Source organism: Ammodytes marinus (genome assembly GCF_949987685.1).
Source record: "Ammodytes marinus genome assembly, chromosome: 1".
Taxonomy (NCBI): Eukaryota; Metazoa; Chordata; class Actinopteri; order Uranoscopiformes; family Ammodytidae; genus Ammodytes; species Ammodytes marinus.
In genome coordinates, this window is record NC_137230.1 from 3,504,118 (window position 1) to 3,526,790 (window position 22,673).

At 41.0% G+C, this 22,673-nt stretch overlaps 1 protein-coding gene across 1 annotated transcript; it reads left to right on the top strand.

The window, feature by feature from the left end:
- Positions 1–130: 130 nt before the first annotated feature.
- cUnh16orf87 (chromosome Un C16orf87 homolog) lies at positions 131–21,580 on the top strand. The gene is made up of 4 exons (XM_080029736.1): positions 131–366; positions 15,176–15,275; positions 17,631–17,810; positions 20,544–21,580. The coding sequence occupies exons 1-4, from the start codon at positions 301–303 to the stop codon at positions 20,660–20,662; spliced, it is 465 nt and encodes a 154-aa protein (XP_079885862.1). The 5' UTR covers positions 131–300; the 3' UTR covers positions 20,663–21,580.
- The last annotated feature ends 1,093 nt before the right edge of the window (positions 21,581–22,673 follow it).

The window sequence follows — 22,673 nt, forward strand, 5'->3', positions numbered from 1 at the left end:
AACCAGGATGTGAAGGGCCATTCTCTGTAATCTACCATTTTCCCCCAGGAACTTAAATGCAGCACAGCAGCCGAAGGACTATCCGTGCGCATGCTCGTAGATGTATCGTTGTTAGCGTACTGTAATGCGCGTGTGTATATTGCTACGTCGGTGTGTGTGTGTCTCGTGCATGTTTGTGTGTTGGTGGAACGATTCGTTGGAGCAAACCAAAGCAGTTGTCGTCCATGTTTTGCGGAGAGAAGTTGTAAGTGTTCGCTACCGTAGTGCTGCTATCGGCGTGTCGCTGGAGGAGACGGGACTATGTCGGCGATTAAAACAAAGAAAGTCAAAATGGCTACTAAATCTTGTCCTGAATGCGACCAACAGGTGAGGCAATATATGTGTATTTAATAATGAAGCGTTGTTACGGGTTAATTAATTGATATCAGTCATGACAGCACACACACACACAGAGGACGGAAATGGGGTTCACTGCACGCGCTGTTAAAAAAAACGACAATATGGCCAAACCCCAAGTTAGCCTGAAATATTCATCTACTCCCACAGTTTACATTCACGTTTAGTGATAATATTATATCCAAGACACGTCATTCACTAATAGTATAGCCCAAGTTCAGCGGGATTCCACAAATAGTTTTTTTTTCTATTTGTAGCTAGTCGTCTTCTAAATAATGGACACGGTGGAGGAACCAATTTATTTCAAAGTTAAGGTATCACTAAAACAATTGATGTGGTGGTGAGTTTGCGGCTGGTCAATATTTCACCAAAATGTATTGTCATATATTTGTTTTTATTTACATTTCTTTAGGCTATTTTAACTTGCCTATGAGCAAAAAATATACATTTCAATTGTAGCCTATTCGATGGAAATGTGGCATGATCGTTTCCCCACGTACCTTGCACTAGTATGCTATGTCGTCATGGGCATGGCTGTTGTTATTTAATGGCATTGGGAAATTTAAATCATTTAACCCTTATGCCCTATTAAAACAAAGTTACACTGGGTCCATTAATTACATTTTGTGTATTTTCACCTTTAAACTGTATTTAAATTATGAAAGATCAATATTTTTTCACAATTAAAAAAAAAAATTAATGAAGGGGTTGTTATTAAATTTATGTTGTGATTTAATAAATCACAATTAAAAATTAACCCTTTAGATGCCATTTTTGATCATATACCACCAACCACTTTTTTGAAAAATACACTTAAAGGTGAAGTAAGCGGTTTATTTATATTAAAGCTACAACGAGTAAGTCGGCACGTTGGCGACACCTTTGAACAAAAGCGGTAGTATTTTTACGACGCCAGCTGTCGTGAAGCTCGTGCAGGGGGTGCAAGATTCAAATAATCAGGAAGCAATATAGTGCGTGCCGTGTCCGTGTGTTGAAAGTGTGAGGGCACCGGACTCTTTTCGGCTCGGTGAGAGTGGTTAGTGACACAGCATCAACTACACCTGATTGCAATGAGTTGATCCATTGTCACCTCTCACGGAGCTGAACGAGTATGTGTCCCCACACAAAGCGAATGAACGAGAGACGGCAGTTAGTTATGGATCACGATGAGGTAATGTGTTTATGTTGTTGTAAATAATGACTATTTCAGATGAATAATGGTCATCTGATGATGCTGGTGAGGCAAAGTAAACTTTGTTTTAGTAGGCTACCGCTCATTCATTTAGGAGTAAACACTGCAGTCTAGGTTCACTCCGTGAAATTGTGTATAGGTTGCTTGGCAACGCCCTCCCGCCCGCCTATCACTCTCCCTTTTAGCTTTTCTACATTGCATTTTCTTTTTTTTCTTTGATGGTTCAGCCCCGTTAGTCATTATGACGACAAATAACTGTCTCAAACAAGGCTCCCGCGGGACAACGTCTCAATTTGCGGGACGTGTGAAAAGTAATGGAAATGCGATCTGGTCACCCTAGAAGTTAGAAGCATTGTTATTGAAAGTGAGCCCCCCTTTTTAAATGTGTGTTTTATAATCTGGCATTTATCCGATAGCTGTGAGGAGACAGCAGTCTCCGTTTGTCTGTGTGTGTGTTTGTCTGTGTGTGTATATCGGGCTGCTGGGCTCAGTGGCTCTGTGAAGGTGCTGCCTGCAGTGCTCCAGCGTTTGTCTTCCTGTTACTTCAAAATAAAAGCCAACTCACGTTTGTCAAGTGAAATGCTAATGTGAAGCCAGTGAAATGCTTTTAATGTGAAGCCGCAGCCTTAATGCTCTATTTGTTTAACAGTAGCTAACTTAACTGCTGCGCGCTGATCTAAAGATAGTGTTTTTTTAATATAGAAAGTCGTGTCTCTGGCATTACCGGTGGTGACACGAGTTTTTTTGCTAAAAAAACGGCACTTTGTCCCGCATTGTCCCGCACAAACGTAGTCTTTGTCCCACATCTGGTGAATTGGGATCTGGTCTCCCTATCCCCTTCCCTCACCTGGAGTGATAGGCTTCTCAAATCACGTTCCTGCGCCACACTGAAATCTGCGACCAATACGGATATGTGACCATAGAGCATGCACGCGTGAACCGAAAATCGGACTGGGTGTACGACCAGATCAAATGCAGTAATAAAAACTATATAAAAACGTCTTTCTTTGCACTGATGGTCTCGTTTGCTGTTAAAGGTAATTTATGATTATGAGAGGAAACATGAGGCTGTTTAAAAGATATTTAAATGTTACTCGTTGCCGCTTTAATATAAGTGTTAAATCGCTCTTTATTCATACGGTAATCACTTACACGATGTGCACGTTTCATAAAGCCAATCACTTAGTCAGCTGCTCTGCATGTAATAAGCAATTAAACTTTATCCCGAAATTTTATCCAATCACAAGAGAGAACGCTACAAACCTACACCCGTCCGCACCCGTCTCACTCATGGTCTCACTGTCGGTGCACGCCAGAGCGACACATGGGTGAATGTTTATGCGCCTATAATGGCGGAGCAAGTAAAAATCCATAACTTTTTTTCCCCACTGGCCCGCCGGGCCAGTGGATCCGAGTTTTACTGGCCCCTTGTATATTTTCACTGGCCCTGCACACACTTTTTTTTTCTTCATAATTTAGTGTCAATAATTATAATACCTGTATTAGAAAAATAAAGAAAGATAACCAGATCTAAAGGGAATATCTATACTGTAACAGAATAGATATTCCCTTTAGATTTGGTTATTTTTCTTTTAGTTAATTATATGAAATGTTGATATTGCTCATACACATAATATAAAACCAGGCAAACATATTGAATTAGAAGCCTACAACTGAAATTATGTTGAAAGAGTCGGCCAGTATTTTAAAGTCCAGTAGTTTGATGGTTGTTTTTATTCTTGAATTTGGGCAGTTTAATGAATAGTTCACCTGCAGAAGTCATGTTCAAACATAAAAAAAAAAATAAGAGATGAAGGTCTGATCATTCTTTGTGGTGTGGTAGGCTGTTTTTATTACTTTCTCTACATGCAAGTTGACTTTAAAAATAGAATAGAAATCCGAAAATCAGTGGGTTATGCCGTTTTTTTAATGGGAGATTTCACCGTGTATGTGAGTTCACGTCTGGTCGTGAGCGCGCTGCAGGAGTGTCACTTCTCCATGAAGTGTCAGCTTCACATAAGAGTCCGGTGTGGGACCATTTTTTCAAACTATTGATAAAAAAACAATGCAGTGCAAAATATGCAGCATAAGTTAAACGCTCGTCTAAGACTATGACGTTAAATCACCTTAGAAACACACAATGCCTTCGTCCGATCACAGCAGCGTTTCACCGTGTGATCTCGCCAGCGAGTGAGCCGCCGCGCAGATGAACTGTGGTTTGTGGCTAAAATAATAACCGGGGATATTCTCCCCGTTAGCGATTTCAATGGGAAAGACTTCCGCGATCTGATTGAATGTCTCGAGCCTGAAAACACAGTGCCAAACTGCGCGACTATAGGAACTGTACAGTGAGCGGAGTCCCTCCGTTCGTTTCTGTCTACAACCGACACAATCACCGCAGACGCATTCACAGCGTTTAAATAACGCCTCTCATTTGTATTACCATTGGGGCTTGGATGCAAATACTGTAACATTACGGCGGCATATAAAGGAAAAGCGCAGTTATCATTTTCTGCACCTCAACCTCTGCTGTGGGAAGAAAGAAAGGGGGCAAAGCAAGTCGATTAATTTGTCGACTCGCGGGCGGACGGTAGGCAGCTCTGCCAACGGAGCGAGAGTGCACCCGCTTGTTGCTCCGCCTGTCAAAACGCCCACGCATCGGTTGTCCACTGGCCTTCCATTAAAAAATATATTTTATATTAGGTTTATTATATTGAGTCTTAAATAAACACTGCTTTCATTACGAGTCTCAACGCGCATTTCAATGAACCATGATGTAGTCTACAAAAAGATACTGAACTGTGATTGGCCAGTCACTGGCCCGGGCGGGACAGTGACTGGCCGGGCCAGTGACTGGCCAATCAACTTTCCCTGCATATGATTTTACTGGCCCCGGGCCATCGGGCTATACGTTATGTCGAACCCTGCTTCCCAATGTCTGTTTTGATGGTTTTTATCATGTTTTATCACACTTATGGATCTGAGATGATGCTAGATAACTTGCTGCTCGAAGACCGCAGTGCATTAATGTGGTGACGTAGGGACGAGCGAGGGGATTGCTAACTGCAGTAACTGACAGGAAGTTAGCTAAAGGCTCATTTATGCTCTACGTTACACAGTGGCGAACTTAGCCATTTTGGGGCTCCAGGCGAACAGTCATTTGGGGGCCCTTGCATCTAACGTACCTTATATCGCGCACACTGAGATACTCCATACAAGGGATGAACAAAAGTCACTAGCTTTTTTTCATTTTGGATGAGACTACTCAGGTACGTGTCAGAGGCTTTCTTAGCTTGGATTGGTCTAAGAGGATCCCACATCACAGGGTCAAACTGAGCCATTAACTGAACCTGACCCATGACATGTCCATTGCCTAGTCCAGGGGTCGGCAACCCAAAATGTTGAAAGAGCCATATTGGACCAAAAAAACAAAAAACAAATATGTCTGGAGCCGCAAAAAATTAAAAGCCTTACATAAGCCTTATAATGAAGGCAACACATGCTGTATGTATCTATATTAGCTATATTAGCCTACTATCAAAATTACTAAGTTGGCTACAAATACATTATGAGCCTTCACAATTAAATGTTTTTTTCCCCGCAGCGCATCCTAGAGAATGACGCACCACGTGACTACTCTGTTGTATGTTGTACGATGCCGCCTCAAGTTTAACTTCATTACAATAGTAATGAATGATGTTTCATTGCTTTGATGAAATTAAAGAAATGCAATAAAGAAATCAGATTTTTTATGTCGTTTTTATTTTGAGGATTCGAAAACAACAACAAAATGGAACGTGCATAACGTGCCCCTTATCTGGGCAACAAACGGAGTGTAATAAAACGCAGCCTGCATTTATAAAAATAAAACAGCAGCCTTTTGAAAAGGTAAAGTATATAAAATCAAATTAAGACAGTTTAGTTTGATTTCTGTGCAAATGCCAAGCAAGTCAGTGCCTTTCAGTGGTATTAATTGGATCATTTCTTCTTGCGGCCCATCGGAGTTCACGTACCTGCATAAAAGCGCAGTCTGTTCAATATCGATCACATCACAGGACTCATCACAGGCAATTGAGTATGCTGGCGCTGAATTAATGTCCTTGATTTGCTGATCGGTGATGTTGCCTGCCATTTTAATGGCCCTTTCCTTCACTGTCTTAGCGGAGAGAGGCATGTCTTTGATTTTCTGTATTATCTCGGTTTTGTTTTTGAAATCTGCAAATAGGTGTTCTGATATGTTGATGAACGACTCCTTCATGTAGTCACCATCTGTGAACGGTTTTCCACGCTTTATTATCTCCCGGGTTGCAACAAAACTTGCAGCAGTAGTGGAGTTTGGAGATGCAATCCACTTCTTAAATCTATTTTTGCGCTCCTCTAATTTCTCCAGAAGTAATTCAATCGCACTTTTTCTCTCACTCCCAACTGGGTACTCGGCTGCAAATGTAGCATGCCTTCCCTGGAAATGTCTTTCCACATTACTCTTTTTGTTATTTGACAACTGGCCCATCACACAGCCGCCGATTTGTTTACGACAGCCACCTGCCTGGCATCCCGCCCTGCTGATAGAAACGTGTATCGCAGGCTATGACGCAAATCTAGGGTGACAGAAATGTTGATATTTAATATTTATTCTACACATTTTTAAAGCATTGGAAAACGTTAAGAATGTTTGTCCTCCTACAGAAACCATATTAAAACAAAAATTATATTTCCCTCCCCCATCTTTTTCCATTTTCAAACATTTTTGAAAAAGCTCCAGGGAGCCACCAGGGCAGCGCCAAAGAGCCGCATGTGGCTCCAGAGCCGCGGGTTGCCGACCCCTGGCCTAGTCCTAGTTCATTAAGTGTGTCAGAGGGGCCACGCAGAGGAAGCTTTCTCTCTGACAGGAAGTTGATGATTGCCACTAACCTGGATAAAATTCTAGAGACCAATATGACTTTGCTTTCAATTAAATGTGTTGTTTTATTTTTTAAATACACAGTGAATTACAAAATAGCCTGTGTCCACAGAGTCTAGGCCTATTTGAAATAAAATCTTCAAATATAAAAAAATAAAAATTAGGTTATAACCCTGCCTTCTTTAAGCATGGATAGTAGTGACTAAGTGTGCAGGGGAGAGAGAAATATACACAGATAGAGGGAGGAAGAGATAGCTTTATTTTGCTTTTTTACTTAAATTGATCATTGATGGCTTTAGACTGACTCCTGCTGTCGCAAGCCTATCAGCTGTTGTTCTGAACAGCTGTTACACACGGAGGTGAAAACGGAATTGAAACTTAACTATCGCCTGGCTGGGCTGACTTAAAGTGGAGCAGCCAAATATAGCCTAAACTAATAGGCCTAAATATTGTTACAAAAATACAGGCAATGTGTTGTGTGATTTTTGTCAGTAGCCTACAGTAGACCTAGAGGCTGGCCCCGATCGCCACTAACTGTTCTGTAATACACGATCGCCGATCACGTGAACACACAGGCGTCTTTTTTTTTTAGCATATGCATCCAATCCGCGGTTCACGTGGTTCCCAAACCGTGGGGGTTGGTCCGAATGGACCACGGATCAACCGTGATCCGTTGCACCATTAATTATCTCCATCAGTTTGTTGACACACATTCACGTCATTAGCATAGCTGCTGGCTGAGCCAGAGCCACCTGTTGGATTGACAGTAGGAGCTGGAACGTTACCGGTTAATGATGTAGTAGACAATGGACATGTAGACAGCTGTTCTTCCGTCTAAGGTCCCGCTGCCACCGCGCTGGGTGCTGTAAAAAAGCTTAATAGCTTCGGCAGCTTTGATATTAAGTCCTGACTTTGGTCCTTCTTCTGTTTGTTTTGTGACCCGCTCTCGTATGTTCGCTTCATTTTGGTATAGGTAGGTTAGGTTTATCTCGTCTCTCTCTTCTCCCGCTATTTACTTTTTTGGAATTACGCGTGAACGTGCAGCGTCATGAGCGTAATGTGTAATGGAATAGTCCATGTAGTGCAGACTGAAGGGGGGTGCACGTTTGGCAGAAAGGCCGTCAAAACGCGAGTAATTAGACATCCCGATGATACTATTGTGAAGAGATAAAAAACGATAGATATGGGGCAAAATATAAAGAGGCCAAAGGGGCCGGGGCTCCAGGCAATTGCCTGGTTTGCCTCAATGGACGGCCCGCCCCTGACGTTACATACGCATACGGATACGGACGGAGCCTTCTGTCCGTACTCTGTGTACATTACGTCCGTATTTCTGCACGTATCCTGCAAGCTTGCGGATGCGAACCAAACGGACAGAACGGAGCAGTATCACCGAAGATCACGGGGGGCGCACAGCCAACAGTTCACTTTCACTTACTGTACATTTGTTTACAAACAAAAAAAACGAAAGACATAATACTTTAGAAAATGTCTTAACTTTTGAGGAGAGGTTTTTGTGAGTTGGTACGAAATTACATACACATTCATCTATCTATGAAGTTACACGGCCGGGCCAGGGACATACAACTACAACAGAGCAGCATGAGTGGGGATCGCACGGGGCAGGCTGACTAGAGAAGTGCAATAGAGAAGTGCCGGAGGTCCGTGCGAGACTAGTTTGTTTGACATGTCGTGATCAATGTCCTCACAGACCCCCGCTGTCTATAATACAGCCTCCAGTTTAGCCTCTTCCATCTAACCTTTATTTATAGGCAAGTTTGGCAAGGCAAGGTAAATCCCATTGAGACCGAAGACTCTTTTACAAGGGAGACCTGTTTTCCTTTCCCACGTTACCATTCACACACAGATTCCTACACCGATAGCAGGATAACTATCGACATTCACACGAGGCAAGTTGGGTCGCTACGGTAGTAGGCCTATATCGCTAAAGCTGTTTCTTCCATGGACATATTATAACATATTTATTCCAGTTAATCACTGTTTGACTCTTCTTCTTCCTATTTGAGGAACTTTTAACTCTGAGCGGCGCTGCTGCCCACTAATGGTTGATTTGATTAATGTCCATTCCTACATAAAGGACGCATGGAAGTATGAGGGCAGTGACGGATATAACGTTGTAAACGTACGTCTCTTTGTACGCACGGAATTGGAGCATAAATGAGCCTTAAAAGAACCATTCCGCTTACATCACCTTTAAATTCAATATTCAACTGTTTTATTAAACTTTGATTAGTATTAGTATCACCGGCTCACCCATCTGAATGATGGGTGAGAAAATTGAATTTGGTGCATTATTACTTTTTGTATAATGTCAGATTGAATAAAAAAAATTACACTGGGTCAATTAGATACATTTTGTGTATTTTGACCTTTAAATAGCATTAAAATTATGAAAGATCAATATTTTTTCACAATTTTTTTTCTTCATATTTTTCATGAAGGGGTTGTTATCTATGTCATGATTTAATTTATCACAATTAAAAAATAACCCTTTAGATTAGGGCCCGACCAATATTGATTTTGGAGTGCCGATGCCGATTTTTTTCAGAGAAAAATTACGATTACGATTAAATCCGCCGATTTAAAAAATATATAAAAATCCTCAAAATATATATTGAAAAAATTTACTTTTTTGAACCCTTAAAAATATATAGGGGAGAACGGGGTAATCTGAGCCACTTTTTACATTTGCTCCCCTCTAAGGGAGCTAAAATGATTTATCACTCACATTTACACATTTCCCATTAATTCAGGATGTTTCCTAGAAATGGGCATTAGCAGAATTTTTTCTAGACAAAGTGAAAATATGATTGTTTTAAAAAAAGTTGTCATGTGGCTCATTTTACCCCAGCTGTGGGGTAAACTGATCCACTTTTTCCACTCTGAAACTACCATAACAACACATATTGTAACAGTAAGAATCCTGAAAGCTAGCCACACATTCCAGAACTAATGTCGGACTAGTAAAAGAATGATGGGGTTTGGTCAATTAAGCAAAGCAAATTTTGAAAGTAACTCTGAACAAAATCTAATACAACATATTATAATTCAAAAGGTTTTAATAAGATTCAAATGAAAGATAGAACCAGTTAGATTAGAACACAGTCTGGGGGTCAGAACACAGGACCCTTAGAGCCAGCTAGTGTCTGGGGGTCAAAGCATAGGAAAATCAGAACCAGCGAGAACAGCCTGGGACTCAGAACACAGGAGAAGACCCAACTGGATTATAACATCAGCCTGTCATACTCTACAACAGGGGTGCTCACTAGGTCGATCGGTCGATCGCGAGGGTACTGTGGGTCGATCGCGTGGCATTCTTAAAAAATGCCACGCATTTTTTTTACTATGAAAGACCGAACGAGTAGTGCGAGCATGCGCCGACGTTCGGTGGAGGGAGAGAGGACACCACTTTCTATTTTGACATACAGTACATATCAGTTTGTTAGCCAGTGAGCTAACCAAAGCTAATCCAAGTCAAGGAAGTGGAGAGGCTTCTGCACTGTGACAAATTCTACTATGTAAATTACAGCCAGAGAGAGGAAGTCTGTTCAGACAAACAGACCACCACATATTCTAGTGGGACAGAAGTGATCATTGAGAAGGATTTTTTTTGTGTGACCATAATTCTGCCTTTAAGATAAACCTATATGCATTTGTGTATATTTCTTGCTCTTTTAAATTAGAATTGCTTAAGCCTTCCTAGCCTAATACATAACATCACCACCAACAAAAAAATGTATAACAATTATGATATTGTATCGGACAGTATCGGTATCGACCGATATCCAAAACCCAGATATCGGAATCGGATCGGAACTAAAAATAGTGGATCGGTGCATTCCTAGGTTCATGCAGTTATGCAAGGTACACCAACTTATATTGTACATTCATTTTCAATATGTTAAAATAAATATGTACAGGCTTGTTTGGTTTGCCAAAATAACAAATGACATTAAAATAAAACATATGTCATGTAATATTACATTAAAATATGTTTAAGACTAAACTTAACTTGTGCCTCATGGTGGGGGAAAGTGAGACAGTGGCTCACTTTCCCCCACAGCATTTGGCTCACTTTCCCCCACCACCACAATTTGAGAAAAAACTACCTCTCTTAGCATTTCAGGCTAATCTTCAGTTATCAGCATCACATGGTTTCATATGTTGGTAGTTCATCAACACGTATGATAGAAGTTTTTCTACGTGAATACATTTGCTTTGGCACAACAGTTGATTAAGTTGACAGCAAGAAAATTTACTTTTACATGCAAAATACCTATTTTGGTGAAAAAAACATGCTTACCACAGCACCGTGAGGTCCTCTCTTTCAGGGCCATGGGGAAATGAGAGGGGCTTGAAAACACATATCTCACATGACCACAAATGTTTTCCATTGCCTAGATACAGGGGGTGGCTCACATTACCCGATGCCTCAGATTCCCCCGTTCTCCCCTATACCTTTACTGTTGAAAATATGTACAGGAACTTTTTCTTTATTGCAATACGCATTGTCTAAAAAAATTGTTTTCTGTATTTTGTTTTCTTTTTCTACATGTATGATTCTCTATGATGCAAAGTGTCTTTGAATGACCTCCAAAAAAGCACCATATAAATTCTATAAATTATTTTTATTATTAACTGTCAAGCGATGACCAATGCCTTGGTTGCAGGGGGAACTGTCAAGTGTAAATTAATCCAATGTATTACAACACACCTGCTGCTGCTGTAAATAGGCTATAGCCTTAATGCTATTCATTTAGGCTACCTCCAGGGCAGCAATACATTTCACACATGATTGGTTAAAAAAATAAATAAAAAAAATCTGCAAAAAAACAGATAATGCAGATAATTCCGAAATATGCGATAATCGATAAATCGGTCGGGCCCTACTTTAGATGCCAGTTTTGTTCATATACCACCAACCACTTTTTTAAAAAAATACACAAAAATTCAATATTTAAATTTTTTTTTTTACTTTGATTATTATTAGTATCACCGGCTCGCCCATCTGAATAATATGCGAGTAAATTGAATTTGGTGCATTTTTACTTTTTGTTTAATGTCAGATTGAATAAAAAAGTTACACTGGGTCCATTCGGTACATTTTGTGTATTTTGACCATTAAATTGCATTAAAATGATGAAAGATCAATATTTTTTCACAATTTTTTTCCCCATATTTTTCATGAAGGGGTTGTTCAATCTGTCATGATTTAATTAATCTCAATTAAAAATTAACCCTTTAGATGCCAGTTTCGATCATACACCACCAACCGCTTTTTTGAAAAATACACTAAAATTCAATATTACATTTCTTATTTTCACTTTGATTATTATAGTATCACCGGCTCACCCATCTTAACAATAGGTGAGAAAATTAAATTTTGGGCATTATTACTTTTTGAAAAATGTCAAGTTGAATAAAAAAAGTTAGATTTCTACCATTGACTTACATAACGAAACTTTTTGGCAACCCGCCTTTAAATTAAAGTGAAAATTTTTTTTTGCCTCTAATTTCCCATTTTACTGCAGGAAACACTAGCCTGGTCCAACCAGACCATCGTACTTAATTTCATTTGTACAGAAGGTCTGGAACTGCTCTATTTGGCAAACGTTCACTGTCTGTCTGTCTGTCTGTCTGTAGTGCAGTGTGAGGGTCTGGGATCATGAACCCGGGACCTCTCGCACCCAAAGCGAGAGAGAGAGAGGATAAAATGGAAAAGGATTTTACCAGGATATTCCCATTGAGCTTGAAAATCTCTTTTTCAATGGAGTCCTGGCCAAGAAGGCAGCATGCAAACATAAAAGTTTCACATTTAAAAAACTATATTTCACATTTAAAATAAGATACAAGACACAAAACACAATAAGACAAATCACAAAGCATCCTATTCCATTGTCAGTCAGTAACCGGACATGTACAGATTGTGGCAAAATAGTCCTTTATCCTCTTTTGTAATTGTTGACAGTGATTTGGGATTCCACTATAAAATGTTCCTGTGGCTTACACCATGATGAGGGTGCCAAAGATTTAAAGGCACTTTCACCAAACGTAGTCCGAGGAACGATAATAAAACTGCTAGACAGAGTGATAAGAGTAGGCTACTGTTTGTTCTAAGGAGCAAGTAGAGAATACAAATTATGTTTGTGTGCTAAAACAAAGATCTGGTGTAAACACACAGCCTACTTATGCTCTGTAAACTAGTTGATAAAATGTGGATTGTAAACAAAGGGGCCCATCATAGCTAGCAACATGCCAGTTTACAGAGCTTAGGCAGTGTATTAACAATGGATACCATTTCAGCACTTAAAACAGTACAGACAAGTATCGGATTGTGAGGAGATATTCCCTGGTTTTGACCAAAAGGGACTTCTCCAGAATCGCTGACTAAAGCTTTTTTGATCCAAGGCATTCCGTCACTTTTTTGTTGTTGTTGTTAACCGATAGTGTTAAACGTGGCTTGAGTAACCAGAACGACCAACCAGGAGATGAGGGGCCCTCAAGGCTTCCCCTTATTGGACCAGCAGTCCACCTAAGGACTTCTTCAAAATATGTGTGAATTAAAGACAGAATCGGTTTTCTGCTCTTGCAATTTAGTAACATAGACCCAGTAACATTACCAGGATTATTCCGGAAAGGCATGTATTGTATAATTAAGCAATACCACATGAGAGGGAGCATGTTGTCGCTCTATATCAGCGCTGCTGTGATTCGGTCGTAGGTACGTAAGTTAACTTGTGATCTTTAATCATTTAAGAATGTATTTGCTTCCGCCAACACAAATAGTCCGACAACAGCAGTCAGAGCGGAGCGCGTTGCTAAGCAACAACTTTACGCGAGTGAGCTCGTCCTGCTTTGTTTACTCTGGTAACCACGGCGGCCCGATGTCCCGTAAAAATCACCAAAGAAAAGGAACGGCGGATCTTAATCTAGTTGGTGATTGATCTGCTCAATCCAAACCCCCACGCTTCATTTCCCAGAGTTTATGAGTGTATTTCGGCCCGGGGGAAGTTATAAAATGAGGTGGGAATGCTAGGCTAGGCTAATGCTATGCTGCTCGTATTATTCAGCAGCCTGAGTTTATCTCCACACACTATTGCTGTCTTCAGTAACGTGAGTGTGAGCCACTACCACTGTGTGTGGCAGAGATGCCCTCTCAAAGGGGAGAGACTCGCCACAGTCAACCTGAGTCACACACACACAGTTTACACAAGTGAAGCTCCGGCTCATCAGTGAGCGGACTGATTTTGACAGTTGGTTTACAGTTTGGTGAACAGTCAGAGTGATGTTGTTCGCTCATATCAGCACTCCTTCAGAACGCATAGAAGGGCTCTCGTCCAATCAAATCACTCGCTCAGAACCACTGCTGTATAATGAATATATACAGCCTGGCTACACCTTCTTATTCTTGGAGTTGACTTTGTTAGTGTAGATGCTACTAGGTGTATTACTGCCCCACTCTGCACATGTAGTGCTATCTATTACCAGCACTGGGCAGATCCAATAGTTTTAAACTTCAACAGACACCCGCCTCCAAGTGAGTCAACGTTTGCCAAATGGAGCAGTTCCAGACCTTCTGTACAAATGAAATGAAGTACGATGGTCTGGTGGGACCAGGCTACCGTGACACAGAGTTGGTTTGTAAACTTTAATATGACGGCGCACCGGAGCAAAACAGCTAGTGCAACAGATGAGGCTTCTTCTGTTGAGGGTAGAGAAGCTGTATTGTAGCCCAGAACTCTGCTGCAGAGCCCTGTGTGGCGCGGTGGTGTAACTGTAGTGACTCAGAGGGACAACTGCCTCCCGCGACATGAACTGTTTTTCTCCATGGTATAAACGGTAGGGCCAAATCTCTCCCGGTAGAAACTTTTATACCGTCCACGCCGGTATGAAACCGTCATACCGCCCAGCCCTACTTCAGACCCCAGTGGAAACACAGACAGCCATGTGGCCCAGGAACTAAAGGTTCCTGCTCGAGGAGTCCCTGGAACTCAAAGTTCCTGGTAGTTTAGGTGGAAAAGCGGCTTGAGTTGATTCTGATTTATAAATGGAAACCAGGGTAGGACGTGGCACGTCAATCCTACACAGTTTTAAAAATGAAGCCCTGTAAGAGCCCCAGTTGTAACAACCAACCAGAAATCTAATTTAGAAACATTTAATTAAACTCATAATGTGATAACCATCAAAATGCTCATAACATCATAACCTTTTGCCCATAATGTAATAACTTATTACATTTTGGGTCAGTTATGACATCATGGAGCGAGCAAAATTTAATATTTTTCTCCTAATATTGTCATCATTTGATAACATTATAGAGTGAGTCATGGATTCAAGGGCTAATTGCGTCAATGTAGAGGGTAGTGTATCATACACAAACGCTGTTCTAAGTTATTGTTTCTAAGGCTAACTGAGTGTTAATACGTCACTTTGCTGAGCTGTACCACTGTACCACTCTCGGCAGTATGCTACACCAAATCAGTCCAAACACAGTAATGTCTTTAATGTTTAATCTTGGAACTCACACTGTGAAACTGAGCCAATACGTGCTGGACTACTCTGTTGAAGAAATGGGTCAAAGCTAAAGTTTTCACTCTCCCTTACCCAAAGTAGCATAGCCTCTACAATGATATCATGTTCTATGTTTCCTATTTGTTTCTCTCTAGATTCCTGTTGCGTGCAAGTCCTGTCCGTGTGGTTATGTGTTTATTAGCAGAAAACTCCTCAACGCCAAATTAAATGAGCGCTCGTCCCCAGCCATAGCAGGTAAGCTTCAGCCAGCACTGGATGAAACAGATGGTCTATGTGTCCTGTACACCAGACTTTGTGTAAATATGTATGAAAAAAGGAACTCTTGTGTTATTTTGAAGTCAAACATTGTTTATGTATGCATGTAAGTTTTATTTATTTTTTACGTGTAATTCCACACAGTTATTCATGATCATCATACCTGCAAACTCGTCGCTTTTCGGCGAAAATCGCCGTTTAGAATCAAAATATATGACCCACGTGAATCGTATAGATCCGAAGAGTTTTTGTTTTTGGGAGGGGGGGGGGGGGGGTGTAGCGGCAGCTGCCAGAGAAGTCAGCCAGCGCTTCCCAGACTGGACTGTGTGGGCGAGTTACCGTAGTGTGAGACAAGGGAATATCGTTATCTTGGCAATAAAACATCTTTGGTAGACGTCATGAGTATTGTCCAATCAGCGTTCGCTGTGTGTTCAGACTTTAGAATTGGCTAAAAGTCTCAATCAAAGCCCTTTTGATAATAAAAAAATAGAGGCTTTGATTAAACACTGTCAATGCTTCAGAGGTTAATGTAACAGCCTACTGAAACAGAAACTAACGGAGGGACGCAGCTCACTGTACAGTCCCTTTATTTAGTCGCGCTGTCAGTTTGCCGACATGGCTCTATGTTAGACTCGAGACCTAGAAAAAGATCGCGGAAGCCGTTCCTGTCTCACTCGCTCACTGGGTCTCCCGGGTCCCGGTGATTTTCACCGTCACAGCGATCGACTCGCTGCTTTGCTGGGGCGGAGACTTTGTGTGAAGGTGAATTAACATCACGGTCGTAGACGAATGTTATAACTTTATGCTGCATAGTTTGCACTGCACTGTTGACCCACACAGGACTCTTAAGTGAAGCTGACAGTTTAATGAGCGCACATTGCAGAAATGAAGTGTCTGCAGTGCGCTCACAAACAGAGCCGACCGACAGCCCCCCCCCCCCCCCCCCCCCCAATTTATTTTTATTTTTTAGTTTGTGTGTTTGATATTAACATCATATTATTATATCATACAAAAAAATGAATACAATGTTTTGATCTAGATAGCCTAGTTAATAGCCCAATAATTTAATCAGTTCATCTGGGAGGTAATCCAAGTTTAACTGATCAAGTCACGTTCACGTCCAGTGTGTATTGAGTTTATTTAAAAACATTTGGAAATGGGGCTCAGATGCCCATGCACTGTATAACCTATGTCAGCCTCGTCTGTGGAAAAAAAGATAGCTGGACAACAGAGTTCTTCTGCTTCATTCCTCTCACTGCATTTAAATGTATTCATTATATTACAGAGAAATATGTCCCATAAAAGAAAAAGAGCACCAAGCCCAACCCAGAGGACCCTGCATAATATTTTATTTTAAATGAACATTTTAATGGAAAATCCAAGAAGCTTCTAATTCATCCGACCCAGTGTCTCCAAATTATTTGTTCACACAAAATTCCTCAGATTTAGCCTCTTAATTTCCCTCTCAAAGTGCACCAGATTCATGCATTTCACTTTAAAAAGTTTAAAAAAAATCTCCCGGGGGGGCATACCCCCGGACCTCCCTAGGAGGGTCAGGATCTCAGCTGGCTATTATTTTCACCCAGCTGGACATTGGAGGCAATAGTGGAGAACTCTGGTTGTGTGAATGATATTTAACAATAGCCAATCGTTTGGACAGCGAAAAACACCCGACCCCCCTAGAAGGGACGGGTGTTTGTCACCTTTTTCACCTCCTATGAGTTTGCAGGTCTGGATCATATAGCCATAAATCAGACTCTGTGCATAAGGATGACGTTTGGTTAAATGCTGAATACTTCAGTCGTTTGAAGATATTAATATATTAAAATATGTTCCAATATTAGTTCAGAATAAATAATTGAAAAAAGGTCAAACTCAAAAGACTAACTAGCTTTATCACACACTTATAATCAGACTGAATTTCCATTTTGTTTTTATTTCCATAGTTCAGTTTTGCATGGTCTCCATGTTGGCTGAAAAACTAACCCTGCGTTCCAATCCCCATACTTCCCTACTATTTAGTATGCCAGAAAAAGATTTAGGATGTCCCAATACATGCATGTCAATTGTAGTATGCTGAAAATACATAAATGCCCCTCTAACTACCATAGCATTTTGGAGTGTTTGTCTTTATTCTTGACTTTTCTCGACATAACGAAGAAAAAAAACTACCTTATCTGATTTTGTTTCTCTCCTGTGGCCCTAAAACTCTTCTGTACTATTATGTAGTGTAGTAAAAAGAAAGAGTATGTGATTTGGAACACAGGGTAAATCACTCAATTGAATAGCATTGTTTCTAACCTCACACACATGCTTATGTATGGTGACATTTAGACAAACTGGACTTCAAGCGGAGGAGGACGGAGCGCATTCGCAGAGAGAGGATCGACTCTTCTTCAACCAATGACATGGAGAACAGGCGACGGCCCAGGGCCAACAGCCAATCAGATCCCATCAGAAGGGGGCGGGGCCGACCCAAGACAGTGGGGCTGAAGAAACAGGAAGAAGAAAAAGGTAAAACAAGTGCTTAAAGCGGATACGAGTAACATTTAAATATCTTTTAAACAACCTCATGTTTCCTCTGATAATCATAAATTACCTTTAACAGCAAACGAGACCATCAGTGCAAAGAAAGACGTTTTTATATAGTTTTTATTACTGCTTTTGGTCTGGTCGCACACCCAGTCCGATTTTCGGTTCGCTCGTGCAGGCTCTATGGTCACATATCCGTATTGGTTGCAGATTTCAGTGTGGCGCTGCAACGCGATTTGAGAAGCCTATCCCTCCAGGTGAGGGAAGGGGAGCGGGAGCCTTGTTTGAGACAGTTATTTGTCGTCATAAATGACTGATAACGGGGCTGAACCATCAAAGAAAAAAAAGAGAATGCAATGAAGAAAAGCGAAAAGGGAGAGTGAGTGATAGGCGGGCGGGAGGACGTTGCCAAGCAACGTGTATACAATTTCACGAGAGCGAAACTAGACTGCTAAATGAATGAGCGGTTGGTACTAACACAAAGTTTGCTTTGCTTCACCATCATCAGATAACCATTATCTGAAATAGTCATTATTTACATCAACAACACAAACACATTACCTCATCGTGATCCATAGTCTACTAACTGCCGTCTCTCATTCATTCGCTTTCTGTGAGGACACAGCTCCGTGAGAGAGAGAGAGTAGTTAGGTGACGCTGCTGAATCAACTCATTGCAAGCAGGTGTGTGTACTGACTGGCATTAGTTGATGCAGTGTCAAAACCACTCTCACGGAGCCGAAAAGAGTCCTCACACTTTCAACACACGAACATGCACTATATTGCGCCCTTCTCAGTCCACGCTCACGCGCCTGGCACGAGCATTTGCGACAGCGGGCGTCGTAAAAATACTACCGCTTTTGTCCAAAGGGGACGCCAACGTGCCATCTTACTCGTAGTGCCTTTAATTGACATATTATCTAGATCTCTGGTGATGTATATCTGTTATAGAATGGAACAGACAAAACAGCGTCATCATGTATTGTGTCCAGCATTTTCTGGTACACAACAAAAAACAATGCTCTGACATATAAACCCACTTTACCAAGGGACTGCTGCTGTGCGGAGGTGAGAAAGGAGCCCTATTTATAGAATATTACATCTCTACAGGTGCATCTCATGTTATTAGAATATCATGGAAAAGCTTGATTTGTTTTGTCATTTAATTCAAGAAGTGAAAGTTCCATATATCCTAGATGTATTAGACATAAACGGCAAATTTAAAGAAAGATGCAACCAAACTGATTGGAAGATCCTCCATCATGCAGCAAGAAAATTATCCAAAAAAACTGCAAAAACAACAAACGAGTTCATCAGGGGCAAGAAATGGGAGGTTTCAGACTGGCCAAGTCAATCTCCAGACTGAAACCCTATAGAGCAAGCATTTTACCTGCTAAAGAGGAGAGTGAAGAGAGTAACCCCTAGCCTGGCATTCCCAGACCTGCCACTAGGCGCTGGCAAATTAAATTTGCTGCGCCTGTTGGTCTGGACACTCTCCATTGAAGCTTGTTCAGAAAGTCCAGAAATCCTGGCTCACGTTTCAATCTAATATGGGCGCGCCAGAGCCCTTTATATGGTGCTCTGGGGCGGACGTAACCGGATGACGACAGTGACGTGCATGCGACGTCGAAGCCGTGATAGTAAACACCAAAGATGGCTGCGGATATGTTGTGTGAGTTTGAGACTGCTTTGGCCTCGACCCTTTACGATTTGGAAGACGGCACTCAAATCTTTCATTAGCAAGTAAGTGGAATGTTCTGTTTTGCCGACCGACCACGGCAAACGTTTAATTTAACAGTTTAACAGCTGTTCGCTAAACGAACAGGGCTTAATATGTCACCTTGTGCATCGCTCTGATTGGTTGTAGTGCTATCCAACTGCATGCAGTGGCATTTGAAATGCACGAGTAGGAGCCGCCCCTTGAGTTGGAAATGACTATTTATTGTGGCCAGACCATCTATCGTTCCAGGCTAAGTAACCCCCCAAAACAAACAACAACTGAAAGAGACTGCGCTGAAAGTCTGGAAAAGCATCACAAAAGAAGAATGCAAAAGTTTTGTGATGTCAATGGGTCACAGGCTTGATGCAGTTATTGCAAGCGAAGGATTTGCAACAATTTATTAAATCTTATTTACTTTAATTTATTTTAAGTCTATCTGTTCCAATAATTTTGCTCACATAAAAATGTGATTTTCCTTTTCAAATAATGATATCTTCTCAGACGTGTATCAGATCCAGATGTAAATACCTGGAAATGAAAGCTGAAATGTTGATCTATTGTCTCATATTCATAGTTTGGCGTCAAACCCAAATGTGTCCAGTCTTCGGCAAAAATAAAGGAATTGGCCTCACTGTTCCAATACTTTTGGAGGGCACTGTATACATAGTTTGGGGTCATCTTCAGTGACTTTATTAAGCTGACTAACAGTGCAGCGCTCATAATGCCCCAGCCGTCTGGAAAGAGAAGAGAACATGGAGTCTGTCTCAGCTTCATACCATGACTTTAAAAGCACCATTTGACTTGCTTTAATGAATTGTGTTAGTTTTTATATGAACCATTGTAAAATATCACTTCCATGAAGCTGTTCAGTCAGAAAGTGACGGATAATTAGTGGTCTCTGTGACCAATATAGACATAGACACAATTTTTCAGGTGATTCTTTGGTCAGAATTCTGGGTTTGCAGTGATTGACTGTTTTTTTCTGTGTGTTGACAGAGAAACAAGAGAAGGAGGTGGATATTTACGCAGGTCTGTCTGATGAAAAGGCCTTTGTGTTCTCTGTGGCCTTGGCTGAGATCAACCGCAAGATCCTGGGTCAGCGACTCATCTTATAGATTCAAAGCCCGTATGAGTGAGAAGCTACAGCACAGAGGACCAACCATAGAAAAACACTATCAGCAAGCTAACAGCAAGACGATGTAACCAAAGAGACTGCAGCTGACCCTGGCTATGACCTGGATATGTTCTATTGGGAGGATGGGACTAGCTTGGGGGAATGCTCTGAAGCTTCAGACTGAAGAAGAGGGTGATGCCATTGACAGACACACAGCTGTTCAGCACCTTGAACCCTACAGCCACCACAGACACACTACCCTTTTTCCACCAACGGGAACCAGCTTCCAGTTCCGGGCTGGTGCTAGAGCCAGCCGGTTTAACTTGGGAACCTATTACGAATCTGTTAGCTTTTCTATGGCTAGAGAGCCATGTCATGATGTCACTGTAAATGTCTTGTGTACGTCGCACGACATCGCCGCTCTCCCGGCTAATGCTATCGCTAGCTTTAAGCACAACAACCGGAGCCACTCTAGAAGCAGTTTTCTGGCTGGAAACCAGCTCTCTGGCAGTGGAAAACCAAAGAACTGCTTCCTGATTGGGCACCGGCTCCGAACCGACACCCCAGACTTTGCGTAGGTGGAAAAGGGGTAAATTTAGCCATGAGGTGTGATGTCATACATGATGATCAAAGCAGGGGAGAAGAGGCATGGATGACATTCTCCACATTGTTTGAGGGGAAAGACTCCACACCATAGTGTTCTGAGGGCCTACAAGTGTAAATGAGACTTAAGGAAAACTATATTTATCTTATTTGTAATAAACTGTGCTATCAAGTGAACATGTTGACATTAGCTTCATATTAATGTAAGGGACCAAGAGTGTGTTGGAACCTGTTTTGAACCGTTCTGAACTGAATATGATGCCTTTGTTGTTCAGACTGAGGCCTATCACAAATCAAAATAAAGATTTGTTTTTGAAATTCCTTTATTAAATGTGAAGTAAGCGGTTTATTTATGTTAATATAAGTGTTAAATCACTCTTTATTCATACAGTGATCACTTACATAATGTGCAAGTTTCATAAAGCCGATCTCTCAGTCAGCTGCTTTGCATGTTATCGGCAAATAAACGTATTGGAGGATCCCAACATTTTTGTCCAATCAGAAGAGAGAATGCTTCAAACCGACACTAGTCTCACTCATCTGTATAGTATATACACTCCATGGTCTCACTGCCGGTGCACGCCAGAGCAACAGATGGTTGAATGGGTATGCGCCTACTATGGCGCATACCCATGCTCCATATGTTGGCTTATTGAAGATGAAGGTCACATTTCTAACAACTCATATTAAACCAAGTAACAAAAGCTTTCAGTCAACTGAAAACGTTCTCCAGCTTTCTCTAGATGGATAGAGAAGGTCAGACACAGAGACTGGGATGTAGTCAATACGTTTACTTTTAAAATCATATTTGATCAGTCTGTCCCACTTATTCATTCAGAAAATATTGTCAGTTAACTGATTTTCTGTGAGATGGGCCATAACATCTAATAAATCACTGTGTTATATATTGCAATATCACAACATAGTTATTTTAACAGCATTTGTTCATGTTTTTATTATTTTACATAGAAAAATCATTAATTAAAGACACATTCCACCAAAAGTATGGCAGACATTCTGGGCTCAAACCTCTTATATTACTGTACATATTAGGGACCGACCGATTTATATAAAATATAAACTAAACTAAACTATTAATAGTTTATTTTATTAATTCATTTGTAGCCTATTTTTTCTCTTTGAAATTTGAAAAAAACATCTCTAGATCGTTCCAGCTCACAGTATATTGAGCCAAAGCTTTAGAAAGCATAGAATTACTAGAACACACACTTACTTTGTACACTTCAGATGTCACTTAATAAGCCTAAATCTGTCCTCTTCACGAGCACGTATGCACATCATGATTGGGCATGATGATTATATAGCTTCAATTTACGGACTAGAACCACACTGTAAACCAAACCGCTCAAACTCAGTAATAATCTTCTGTGAAATACCAAAAAAAAAGC

Bases quoted from the DNA above. Each gene is read 5' to 3' on its own strand.
- cUnh16orf87 (XM_080029736.1), top strand. From the start codon at position 301: ATGTCGGCGATTAAAACAAAGAAAGTCAAAATGGCTACTAAATCTTGT. The intron at 367-15,175 runs GTGAGGCAATAT...GTTTCTCTCTAG, and splicing joins GTCCTGAATGCGACCAACAG to ATTCCTGTTGCGTGCAAGTC. The intron at 17,811-20,543 runs GTAAAACAAGTG...GTGTGTTGACAG, and splicing joins GAAACAGGAAGAAGAAAAAG to AGAAACAAGAGAAGGAGGTG.